This window comes from Camponotus floridanus, unplaced genomic scaffold (genome assembly GCF_003227725.1).
Source record: "Camponotus floridanus strain SB8 unplaced genomic scaffold, Cflo_v7.5 scaffold46, whole genome shotgun sequence".
NCBI classification, from domain to species: Eukaryota; Metazoa; Arthropoda; class Insecta; order Hymenoptera; family Formicidae; genus Camponotus; species Camponotus floridanus.
In genome coordinates, this window is record NW_020229614.1 from 573,905 (window position 1) to 587,558 (window position 13,654).

General features: G+C 37.0%; 1 protein-coding gene across 2 annotated transcripts in view; it reads left to right on the forward strand.

Annotated features, from left to right (window-relative positions):
- The window catches only part of LOC105257842 (zwei Ig domain protein zig-8), a 61,462-nt gene that overhangs the window by 31,136 nt on the left and 16,672 nt on the right, over positions 1-13,654 (forward strand). Inside the window, exon 1 of one of the 2 annotated variants that reach the window (XM_011268737.2) lies at positions 5,008-7,326. The exons of the other annotated variant lie outside the window; for it this stretch is intronic. Coding sequence (XP_011267039.1) covers positions 7,281-7,326 — 46 coding nt within the window. The 5' untranslated portion in view covers positions 5,008-7,280. Of the gene's footprint in view, positions 1-5,007; positions 7,327-13,654 lie in introns of those variants that run through there. 2 annotated transcript variants of the gene reach the window in all.

Sequence of the window (13,654 nt, forward strand, 5' to 3'; positions counted from 1 at the left end):
GATATACGCGTCGGTGTCTTGAATTTAAATTGAACGCATCACGTACACGCGATTGCTCGTGCATACCTATCTACCTTCTGGCATGAGAACTGTGCATCGCGTGCAGGGACTCTCGATACATGCGCACCCTCGTTGTCGTTGTCGTCTCCGCAGCAGAGGGTGCAACCCGCGCTGGCTGGCGTATTTTCCCCCGATTTTTTTTTCTTTTTAAGCAGCTCACTGTGCCGCTCGTCGACAGTGCACAGCGCGATCGATGATGGTTTTCGCCTGTGACTTTCCCCCTCGTCTCGTTTTGGTCCACGCATTTTGTCACAATGTATGGAGACTGCGGATTACGTTTGCGCGATATTCGGCGGAAGCGGGTGTATCAGTTTGTGCACGACGCTGATAAGAAAAATGAGTGATCTATGTTGGGGGAGTATACGGTAACTCTTGCGAAACGATTCACGAGATTTCGTTTCAGTGCCAATGGTCTAAAACGGAGTCATTTACGAATATTGAGCAGTGTAAATGCTTAATGGGACATGCAAAATGATGATGGATGAGCATGTTTCACATAAAAGAAATGCACAGTTTTTGTTTTCATAATGATGAAAGTAAAGTGTATAATAATATGTATAAAATATCAATTAAAATGTCATTGAAAATATATCAAGAACAAAAATATTATAGAAAACTGGCACATTAAATAATCGTGAACATCAAGAATAATCAAGAAAATGAATATTTTTAATAGATTCTTTTTTTATTTCAATGTTTTTATTATATTTGCAATACGCTATTAATCAAGTAAATATCAAAAATATACTTCGTATACTATCTGCATCTATAATAATTTTTCTTTCTTTGATATTGATCATCACATCGCAAGACTCTTATTCTTATCTTACTTAAAAACATCCTCATGCAATCATATTTATGATTTAGTATCATATTTATTTAAACTTTATTTTTTCTTCAATCATCTTCGATTCAACCGACGCTAATGTATCGTGTCATGTGAGATATAGCGTAAATCACAATCACATTTGCCTCCATATAAATGATTAATGACATACGGAATAAAATACGTTTCTTCTAAAATAGATTACATAAACGCATGCTCGAATTCCTTGATAGAGACTTGCGGTCAACCCTGCGGTTTTCGTACGTGCTCTATATCTAGTCTCGGTTTAGCTACTGGCACGTACACGAGCATACCAGCAAGATATTTCATTCTACACAAAAACCTTTGGATTTCGATTTGCGCGATTTGATGTGCACACCGTATACATACATATTCCTCTCACATTCCTTATCCTACGAAAAATAGAGAGATTTCTGAGCAAGTAAGAGAGTGATGAAAGATACGAAATGTTTGGCACGTCTCTAGACGTGCAAAATCTGTCCAAGATTAACCGGGAGCACATTGCGCTGCGATATGTAGACATCTCCGAGATATTCCATTAACATTCCCCGAGAGCGACCAAAATCATCCTTAAATGTCCCAGATGGCCCGATATGATAGCTGCAAAATACAACTGACACATTAGGATACGAGAAACTCGTGCTACGTTCGCGTGCAGGATTCAGCCTCGTATTTTGCAATAATTAAAAATTTATATGCGCAAAAAACAAATATAATTTTATAATGTTTAATTCATAAAATATTTATAAAAATTTCTACATTTAACATTTTATTTTATTTCAAAAAATATAATTATATAAACACATTTATGTTATCTTTCGCAAAACAAATAAAAGGATAAAGTGACGTTAACAAAATTGAATATTAGCGAAATATGATGGCTCATCTATTTTAATTATGCAAATAGATTATAAGCCTCGATTGACGAATGACTTATAATTCAATGTCGTTTGGCATCGACGAAGAGGCAGCTAAAGCATTAGAGTCGCATTAAGGGTTGCATTAGAATCGACGATAATAGTTCGGAATCGGCGGCAAGAGATCCTGTCTGCAACTCAAAGCCAGCAGACGTTCCCTTGACGAGCCCACTTCAGAAAGAGAAAGAGAGAGAGAGAGAGAGAGAGAGAGAGAGAGAGAGAGAGAGAGAACGAGAAAGAGAGAGAGAACGAGAAAGAGAGAGAGAAACAGAGGAGGAGAGAGAGAAAGCAGAGAACAGTGCGGCTGTTCGGAACATTCACGGAATCTGGAACACACACAGATGTGCGCTGTCTATTGATCTCTCTTTACGACCGCGCCATCGTAACTCGCCAGTCTATCGCAGGGATCCTTGACCAGAAGCCCGTATGAAAGTTACGGAAGGGACGACCGTACATTGCCACGTCGTCGGTCAGTCATACCCTTGGAATTCAGAAATTTTGGATAAATGCTTATTGAACTGGACGCGGATAACATTGTAAATTCCAAACTGATTGACATTCCATACTGACAGTCCTTGTGAGGGATGCGAAAATTGCATCTTGAAGTCACGATTATCAATACTTTCTCATCAGGCGACGAAAATCCGTCAGTCAATTGAAATTTATGAAAATTCCTTTTGCGGATTCAAATTTTAATTCTTCTGTTGCGAATATCGACTTTTACAGTATAACGCGCGCGACTGATATAATGATATGTATGCTTGTATATTTAAATATTGCAAGTATTCGCAGATTCAAATGAGTTAGTTTGGTGATCGCGTGTCAAATAATAAATCGTGATGAACGTTTTCAAAATTCACATGCGTGGAAATATAACCGATATCGATCTGTCCGTATGGGTCATGCTTTTGTCAACGATAAGCTCACTATTGACAACAATCGAGCCGTGTGAACTGTAAAAGCCATACACAAAATTCACGAGAAAATCCGTCATGGAGCTTTATATTTTTTATTTAAGTCTGTCTATGTATCATATGATCACTCACATAATCTCGAAGTTTATATCATTCAAAAATGTCGACGATTAATATAAACGCAAAGAGATACAATAATATAAAAATATGCAAATTTATTAAAATATATTAAACTTTTTTACAGTTTTATTTACAAAATATGTAAAGATAAAGCAAAATAAATTTTTGGTTCATTATAAAAATTAAAAAAATACATTTCTCTTTAAATCACTTGTTTATGATAATAAAGTGAAAACAATATACATACATACACATACACTCTCTCTTTTTAATATATACTATAAAATTATATTGTCTATCTTTAAATTAACTATGAGTCTAATCGATTAGACCGATCTATCTCTTTAATTTATTACGATAAAATAATTTAATCATGATGAATTTAAGAACATAATTAAGACAATGGTTTAATAAAACAAAACGATAAAATTATTTGCGAGATATGAAAGAAAACGGTTGAGGTAGAAAAACGGTACATCCACTTGAAGTCGATGATAATATTCACAACACGTCGGAGGAAGCGCTATAATGTGCTCTTAGCTCTGACAAAGCGAATGCTAATCAAGTAGTACTATTCTGCGGAGTTCTGTACGCATTAAAATTCATGGGAAATCGATATAACAATTAATCTTAGCACGCGTGGTGCATCGAATCGTCGTAGGTCGCTAATCGATACCCGATAGAAGCCGATCAAGATACGAGACTTAGTACAGATATCATGATACGTGTTTGTTCGTGCCTCGCGACAAGGGTTGCCTGATCGATTGCTTCATAAATTTTATTATTTTCCCACGTCCACGACAGATTGTTTCATTATTTTTAGATTCTTACGAGGATTTATTATTACGAGATTTATTATGAAAGAGTATTCTCGCACCCCTATAATAAGATTTCCCTCGATAGAACTTTTACGAAATTCGCTCAAAGACGAATCCTCCCGTAATCACTAGTCAATATACGTATTATAAGGAGACAAAGATCGCGAAGCGGTTAATTTTCCTCGAACACAGTATGGGAATATCCTCGGAATTCTTGGCGTATTCTCGGAATGCTGAAGACACGCGGGATATGCCTATTGATCTTTCCGCAGTGGATTTCCGAAGTAGTCGGTGATACGTGACTGCAGTCGGTACGCCGAACACGGCTGAACAGATCGCGTCGAGTCCTTAACACGATAATTCCGTTCCGCTTTCCGCTCGTCTGTTCAATGTGGCATTCGGAGTAGGAATACGACATCGTGTCTATTTCTTTATCTAAGATTGCCGCAAAGTCAAGAAAAGGCGAGACGATTGAAATTGATCGTCGAACACATGGGAAAAATCGAAACGATGGAAGTCAGTAAAAATATGAGAACAAAAAAGACATACTTATGTACTTTATATATACTGATAGCAACTTAATTTTTTTATCATTATCAAATTCGTGTGATATATTTTCCATTCGTTCATCGTTATCCTCCCCATCGAATGCACCCGATGACGATATGTCTTCGGAATCGCAGATGTGTACGCTAGAGAGAATGGTCAGTTTGCGTTGAAACTCGCGACTCTGCTCCGAGTGACCCTCAGCGACCACCAGTCAGCACGGATAGACGATCAGGCGGTGCTCGCAGGTCGCGTAAGAAGATGACAGGGCCGGCACTCCATTATCGTTCTGTAACTCCTTTTAATTATCTCGGCCATAAGTTATAACCGGATTCGCGCTTTTTCGCGTCCTTATCGGGCCGGAGCTGCGATTTTCTCCGGCGCCGACGAGAAGAAGAGGAAAAAAGGAGGATGAGATAGGAGTAGAAATGAGGAAGGAGTCGGCGAGAGGGAACAAGCGGAGGAGGAACAAGGCGCAGAAGAGGAATAAGAAGAACAAGAAGTGGAAGTAGAAGAAGAAGAAGAAAAAGGAAAGAGGGATGCGCGCGAGATAGGCGACAGGGTAAAAGGGTGGCGGCTCCCGCGGGGGTGGGGAAACGCTCTGATATACAACCGAGGGATATGGGAGGAACTCGCGCGCGCACAGGCGCGCGGACCACACGTACACACGTACGGCCACTCACACAAACGATCGGAGCAACACACAGGCGCAGTTCCACGGGCTGTACGGGGCGGCTGCGTGCTCGACGCCCGAGTGGCGCTCGCGCAATGTAGTCCCTCGGCTATCCTCGACGCGGGAGCATCGCCGTTTCGAAAGAGCCGCGACCTTCTCCCCGTTGCGTCGCGCGCGTCGCGTTCCCGTGGTTGGCGGTGTTAGGGGGTGAAGTTCGCGCGAGAGGGGCCCGCTCGCTATCCCGAGGACTTCTCATCCGCGAACTCTTTTTCGCGACGAACGAGTGCGCGAAATCGCATAGCGACGACATGAAACCGCAGCCTCGCAAATTCCGTCCTTGCGCTGCTCTCCGAAGTTGACGGAATCGGTTGACGTGCGATTATTCCGTTCTCTTCGGCTCCACTTGATTCGAACGACGGAGACTGGAAACGTACTCTGGAAGACAGGGAAAGAAGGCAGAAGAGAGTGCATGAGTGTCCGTGGGATTTCGTACGGTCCACGATTTCGCGATAGTGTGATATTGAAGCAAACACAGTGAAGCGGTAACTGAAAGCGGTGATAGTGTCGAGCGGATGATCAATCCACAGAATCGTCCAAAATTCGTGTGTGCCGTTCGATCGAAATTGATAAAATCAAAGTAGAGAACGAAAAGTATCTTCGACATTCTAAAATTCCAGAAAATTTACAAAATTTCAAACAATAAGTCTTTCATTACCACAAAGATATCACGATTCAATAACTGTCCAGCAATAAATCCATCACTGCCCACTTGGAAAATTATAACAAAGTTTGTTAAGAAGAAATCTTAAACCGGTATAAAGAAAAAAGAAGATAGATTATCGATCGGAAGCGCATGCAAATTTCATCGCCAATTCCGTCCCGCAGCGCTTCGCCTTGCTAAAAGCAAATTTTGCGTGAAGCAGCTTCAACTTCATGCTGAAAGGACCGCTTTGAACATTTAAAGACGGTCTCTCGAGGATCTACATTTAATTATCAGCAGAATCGGTGAGACTCGTGCAGAAGCGCTCTAAAGTCTCGGAAGGAGAAACAGACAACGAGAGAGGAAGGCGCAGTAGAAAAAACCACATCTAGCACGACTGAGAGTTGTACGACTGCAGCCAATGGGGAGGTGTTAAAGTTAAAAGCTGCTCGTAAAACTCTTCGTCTCGCGGGTGCTACAACGTTACCATTGTGCAAGCGAACCTTGTTTATCTCGGCATCGATGCAGAATTGAAAGACCAGTAAAAATCTACGGTGGATTCTTTCTTTCTCTTTCGTCGCGCCGACGAACGGAAACGTTTTATACGGCGTGAAACTGCAGTCGTGAAAACGAACGGATCGTATACACCGATCGTCAAGGTACGCCTATAAAAGAAATAAGGGAAAAGGAAGCAGAGTTTTCTCGAGTTTTTCATTTGCGGTCGCTATCGAAGCATCGTTCGAAGGCAATTCTCTGAGGGAAAGAGAGAAATTACGAGTTTAGAAAAATGCGGTGGTACCGCGTACTCGGGGAAAATAACCACGGTGGAATGATGGATGAAACGTCCGTCGCGTTGTGTAGATTGCATTAATAACGATCAGTCTAATGCATCGCGAGCGATCTTATGGGTGTCGATGTAGCGAGAAGCACGAAGACGCTGCCTAATGTCAGACAGAACAGTCCCTGTATCGATCAATATGGATCGCATAGGAGTAATCTGCATCGAAAAAGAGCGAGTGATAACAGTGATATGGGGATCATCTAAGGCCGCGTAAGGCCGATAACGCGATTAAAATAGAAATTGATGCGACTGGGACACCGCGATGTGAAAAACAAGCTGTTCCACGAAGATCACAGTCATTCAATAACAATTTCCGACAGAGACGTGCACGTGAAATAATATAACAAAATTGAAAAAAAATAAGATTAATTAGTTAAATTCCGATTTTCTGGTTCAACCGATATGTGGCTGTTAGCGCGAAATACGTGATTCGCGAAACCACGATCCGTTTCCGCATTACGCCATTATTAACAACGCTCCATAATTGGAAGAATGTGGTATCGTCGTGGAATCAATCTGTGCCAGTGAGCGAATTATTAAGCAGTGGTCGTTATTCGACTTAACGAGATTTTATCGACGAGGGAGAACTAATTAAAAAGCTCTGCTTAAAGTATAATAAGGCGAAATTACGTGATATCTATTCGCGCACGAGTGGCTGTGCATGTATCTTCGGTGATACGAAGTGATTCTATCTGTTCCGGGAATGCCACAGTCATCACGAAACGCGAAATGTGCCAGTGATATTATCATCTATCGCTGATTAACGTTTCCCGAATACGACTGAAATGCGTCTGAGATAGTATAGTAGTCAGTATGTGAATAAACCACGCCACGGGGAAAAGCGATGTCTACTTCTCTTCCCATATTTGTCTGTTTTATAATTTGTTTTGGTAAGTGCACTATACTTCATGTTGAGATTATAAACAATTAAAAATCGAAGCAATTACAAGTTATTACAAAAAACCTACTTTAGAAGTTTACAAATTTATGTATAATAAAATATAGTTTTACACTGTACATGATTGCTTCGATTCGTGCATTTAACATCTGTATCAAATCTGTATTTGTGTATTTCAATTAAAAGCAAACATTAAGAGTACTAGAGATTGATTAACTGTACCATAAATAAATAAATAAATAATAATATATATACAAATATATATAAATATATATATATATACATACATACATATATAAACTCGTACGTAATCTCATGGTTAAAATATATATATATATATATATATATATATATATATATATATATATATTAACCATACGTTTACGTACGAGTTTAAATGAGTATTTAAATGTATCAGGAAAATCGAGATTTACAATATTACTACATCAAACAGATCACGATTCTCTCGATCGCTATCGATGGGCTAATATCCGATGCATTCGCATTAATTGCACATGCAATTATTGAGGCACTTAATAACGGCAGTATATTACGTGGCTTTAGCGCCTGTACGTTGTTACGTTCAAGTCTCATGCACGTACGTCCCTATTAATGTTTCGTGACTTAATGCAGTCAAGTCATCTATGCAAAAGCAAGGGTTTGTTGACTGCGATGTGTCTACAACAATCTGCATACACATATATGCACATATATAATAATATACTTTGCTTTTAACCCGAATTTTAATGAAAAATTTAGCAAGAGATTATAATGTTGTATCTCCAGGAAATATATATCTTGAAATAAACAGTTATCAAATATTATTTGCATTTATCTAAAAACATTACGAAACTTGCTGAATATTTATAAAATTGAGAAATGAAACATAAAACTATCGTGCAATATGCAATTTTAATTTTAATGAGTTATACATATTATAATCAGTTTCAACAAAATATAAACAGAATTTTATGTCGAGATAATAACAAACTTTATACTTGGGATGGCAAGGGCTGAATTAATTTGCATAATAAAATATATAATTGTAGAGAGAAAAGAACAGACAATTGTTGCAGATCTTGGCGTGCATCCTTTGTTCGATATAAATATTAACATTATAATAAATCATAAAGATGCTCGTAATTGTTGCAAATTGTTTTTATGCAAAAAAAGATTTATTTTACATATTTTTTATTATTTCATATGTATATATATATATATATATATATATATATATATATATTGTATATATATATAAATAGATAGTTTTATGTTTCATTTCTCAATTTTGTAAATATTCAGCAAGTTTCGTAATGTTTTTAGATAAATGTAAACAATATTTGATAACTATTTATTTCAAGATATATATTTCCCGGAGATACAGCATTATAATCTCTTGCTAAATTTTTCATTAAAATTCGAATTAAAAGCAACGTATATTATTATATATGTGCATATATGTGTATGCAGATGGGTGTAGACACATTGCAGTCAACAAACCCTTGCTTTTGCATAGATGACTATATATATATATATATATATATATATATATATATATATATATATATATATATTTTTTTTTTTTTTAATCTATATAATATTTTTTACTTTTATACCATTTTAATTTTACCATTTCTCTTTAAATGTTTTATGAGTTTCTTTGTGATATCATTCACATGTCTTTCTTTTGAAGAATTTGTATAATATTCTTTATTTTAACATTCCATATCGCTTTGAGCACACGTGTCCGCACGTTTTACTAGAAATAGGAGGGTTGAGAATTCTCTCGGAAATACGCCAATACTTGGCACTTGGCGCAAACGACGTAGATATCTCAAACTTTCTCGTAGAAATACAAGAGGCATGATTTCACAAAGTTCACGATCAGTACGCTAACGATAAAAAAGTACTTTTAAAAAAGGAACGGATTCTGCAAACCATTCATTCGAGAACTATAATCAGATATCCTCGAAGTGGTCATGCAAAAACGTATAAATGCAAAGCTGATAAAAATTTGAATCAAATTCTTATTATAGTCGAAATAGCGTACGCATACGATTGTTCATTATCCAAGTTATTTTCAGTTTTATGAGATTTGCTTTTGTCGATATTTTGTGACAAAGCAAATCTAATTTTCATCTCATTCAAATACGCGTAATGAACATCTTGTTAGGATTATATGTAAAATGAAAATGCCGACTTGACAGTGATAATGGATTACTTGAATCGATTTGCAAGTAGTCACAGTTTTGATAATGTCGGGCATATATATATGCATTTATATATTAAGTGTCGTTAACGCTTGAATGATAATACAAAGTAACACTTAAATTATACCAAAACACATTTAAAACGTTACTCTATGCATATTAGTGCTATGAAAAATTTAAAAAACACAGAAACCTCATAGTAGCGATTATGAATCGATTCAAAAGATCGTCGAGATAAGACTTGCATTGAGATTTATCGAATCGTAAGACTTGCATTGAGATTTATCGAATTTAAGCACTAGATTCATCGGTAAAGTTTCGAGGAGACAGAATTATAGAATTACACGCGGATTAACGTAGATGTAATTTCAGTCCCTATTCGCCGCTGAATTCATGCTCGAGTTTCTTGAACGTCTCTTGAACGAAATCAACATTGTTGAGAAAATTCATGGCAAATTCTCCCATATGTCGCAAACATATTCGCATTCGCGACAACTGTCACAGCTCAATTAAAAGAAGAAAAATACATGACACAGCATAACCCCATTTAATGCCATCGCACTCTATGCACTTTCTATCATGAGACGTGATTTTTTCCTCGGTCATTCATCTGTTTTCACACGTGATGGAGTAATTAAAAACAACAACGACGATGAATCGCGTATCGCGGCGTAGTTTGCCGTTAAAATTCAAATTTCAGTTAACTACTGTAGCACCAAGCCGAAAGATGCAGTTTTAATTTAACCACGCCGGAATATAGTGCAATTTATATTACCGCGTTGAAAAAAAAGAGAATAATATATAGCGTGACGAGAAACACACGTTTTTAATTTTCTTAAAAACGAAGCGACAAGCTAAATTAATATAAAAGGGCGTCGACAAAATAATTAAATAAATTCACAAATAATATCAGTTTAATTTTAGAATACATTTGTTGTTTTCTCAATTATCTCTCATTAAAAACAGATTACTTGACTTACTATTAATTGATTCGCTCTTTGACCTTTGACGATCTTGCTAAAGAAACGTCGCGCCCACGCGCTTCCGTTCATCACCCTTCAGACATTTATTTTTAACAATTCATTAACAGCACTCGCAGCACTCTTTGATTCACGATTCGTGTCAACACGCGTCGTTATTAACTCTATAAGAAAGAAGAGGTATCACACGACGCAGACATATCGGCTATGTTAAAACTTAACGAACCGGAAGGTCGCTGTAACCGCGGATTATCGCGACGACGAAGACGATGTTTGTAGATATTTCTCGACATATGTTCGTTCTCATTCGCGTAGAAACGACGTCACATAAATTCTACGTGTCAGTGTACGTGATGCGTTTATGCAGCCGTTGACCTCGTAGAATTTACAGCGGACTTTTATGGAGTCGAGATTTTACACGCTTTTCCCATATTACTCTAATCCAGTACTACTTTGTTAATGGAATTAGCTGATATAATGAAATGACACCGAAATACGAGTATATATTTGTCAATAATTATCTCAACTGTTTAACAGAAATAGTAACAATGTGTGGGTATGATATTGTGTTCATATTATTTGCAAAGCTGCTCGCAAGATAAACAAAAGGATGAACGAAAGATTTAAACAGAAAAGAATTATGAAAAATGAGGAAGAAAGTAGAATGAGATTTGTTTATCTACTCTTGATTCATTGATTTAAAATTAGCGGCGACACTGACAGCTGCCGGATGACAAATTTCTAGCGAGCTCACATAAGTGAACGCTACTTTTATCTTCATATTTCTACGTTATGAGATATATTATAGCCCGGAGTAAAAGCGACATGAAGAGTTCTCACGATAGTTATTTATGCCCCATCTTCTTTCTATCTCGGGACTCCCGGATATGCAGCTTGCGCTCGATGGAAGACGGAAAGTCTACTAACTTCCAGGCGAGCAAAAGTAGTACATCAAATAAATGAATAAACAGGTAGATAGATATATAAACTGGAAACTTGGCTATATGTAAATAGAAAAATGTATAGATATACGAATAATTCGTTAAAGCTCGAAGATTCGGTTCAGGAAAATCGAAATAAAGAAACTAACTAAAACGCTATAGATCTATATAATTAATTTCGAAGGAAAGAATGCGCGTCTTAGTGAGAAATATTCATCAAAAACACAATTAAATTGAGAAATATGAAATTACTCGACTATTTATAAAACTTCTCTTACAATTGCGGACTGTTTAGCGAATATTTTCTAATTGTTTGGCAAAAGTTTGTTAGAATATGATTGTGCTTTGAGATTTGCGAAATTAAATAAAGTTAACGATGATTGTTAACTTTATGATATGACATTGCATTCTCTCGTTGCAGTGCAATTTACAATGCGGAAAAGTTTTCATTATTTTACATTATGTTTACATTATTGAATTGCGTTTCCATGCAAATATTTGATATTTTTTGATGCTATAATTAAAAGTAAAATAAATAATTTATTTAATAACAAAATAAATAATAATTAATGTTTTATATATATTTTTTTAGAATAAAACATACATTTATAATTATCTTAATATAATAATTATTAATAATAATTAACAATCGTCATCAATAATACGATAAATCTATGGCAAATCTTTAAATAAATCAGCTAGATGTTACGAATCAACAAATAAGCTCCGATCTTTTTATTTATATTGCCATCCAGTTTTCAAATATTTCTGATTAATGTTAGAGACATATTCAATATGAAGGTTCTTGCAATTGTAACGATTTTCGTGTTCTTTCCCTTCTTTGTTCACCTAAATGCGACTGCAGATTCTCGCGCTAGCTGCCCATCGAAACAAAAAAAAGGAAAAAAAAACGCTGAACGGGGGATTCGAGTGCCAGGAAACAAAGTTGGCTTATCCGGCCACGAGAGGAAAGCCGGTAATAGGGGAAAGGGAAGGGTAAAACGACGGTCAACGGGAAATAGGATTTTGTGGCCGGCTAACCAAACCAGCCACTGTCCTTCAATGTCCGAAAGAATCTACCTCTGGCTTGACGAATGAACCGTGATAGTGGCGACCATCGGATCCTTCTCGTAGAACGTTAAGGTCTGAAATAATTATAACGTTCGTGTAAAGCTGTCCACACACTCGACCCTATTCTCGTCGGGTCGGAGCAGCTATCTACAATTTCCGCACAAGCTCAGAACAACATCGATCTAATATTTCCGTGATCGAAAAAAGAAGCGAAAGTTACTAATAGATTTATCGCCACACACGAGCTCTCACATTCTATCTTCTCTTCTATTAGTTGACAACCTAAAGTAATTCCAATTTCAGAATTGATCAGTTTGCAGTGATATGCTTCTCTCCGTAGTATCAAAACGATTTCGTCCAAAATTCTATCATGTTATATCGAGAAGACGACGATGATGCGAGCGACGGGCGGATGATTGAATCCCCGCAAAAATCGTTCCTGTGGATTCGAGCGCGAAATTAATTTCCGGCGAGGGATCATGGGTAATCCGTTGCCTATGATAAGCTTGTCCCGCAAACGCATCTTTATCCTCAACTATCTCTATATTTATCTTGAGAATCGATCAGATAGATCTCTGAGTTTACCTAGTGTATTTGACAGACAAGAAGTGACACCGAAGAGATAAAATTGATTGTATGCGAATGATAAGAAGTGAGAGCTGAAAGATTGATCATGGAAAGAAAAGAAAAAAATGCAAATGTTTGAAGATTAACAAACTTTATCTAAAAAAGTTTGAGCGATTTATCGACAGCGCGAAATCCGGATAAAAGAAAATATCACTGAAATATTTTTCTAGTGAAATCACGGACGACAAATTTCGATGTAAAACAGTTATTAAAATGTTAATAAAGAGAGAAATTATAAATTGACTTTTTCAAAATCATGGTAATGTACGGAACAAAAGGAAAATTCATGCTCGCACCTTTCAAAACAAAATTAATTTCTAATATAACAGAATGTCTCTCGGTCGATCCGATAATCAGGGGTGAACTTGTTTCAGCTCCCTCTCGGCTAAAAGGACCATAAAACTCGATCCACCAACGGTCGTTCGAATCAATAGCAAGCCCATTGCGTCAACAACGTAATTCCTTGTAAGGAGATTTTAATCCGATCGCTT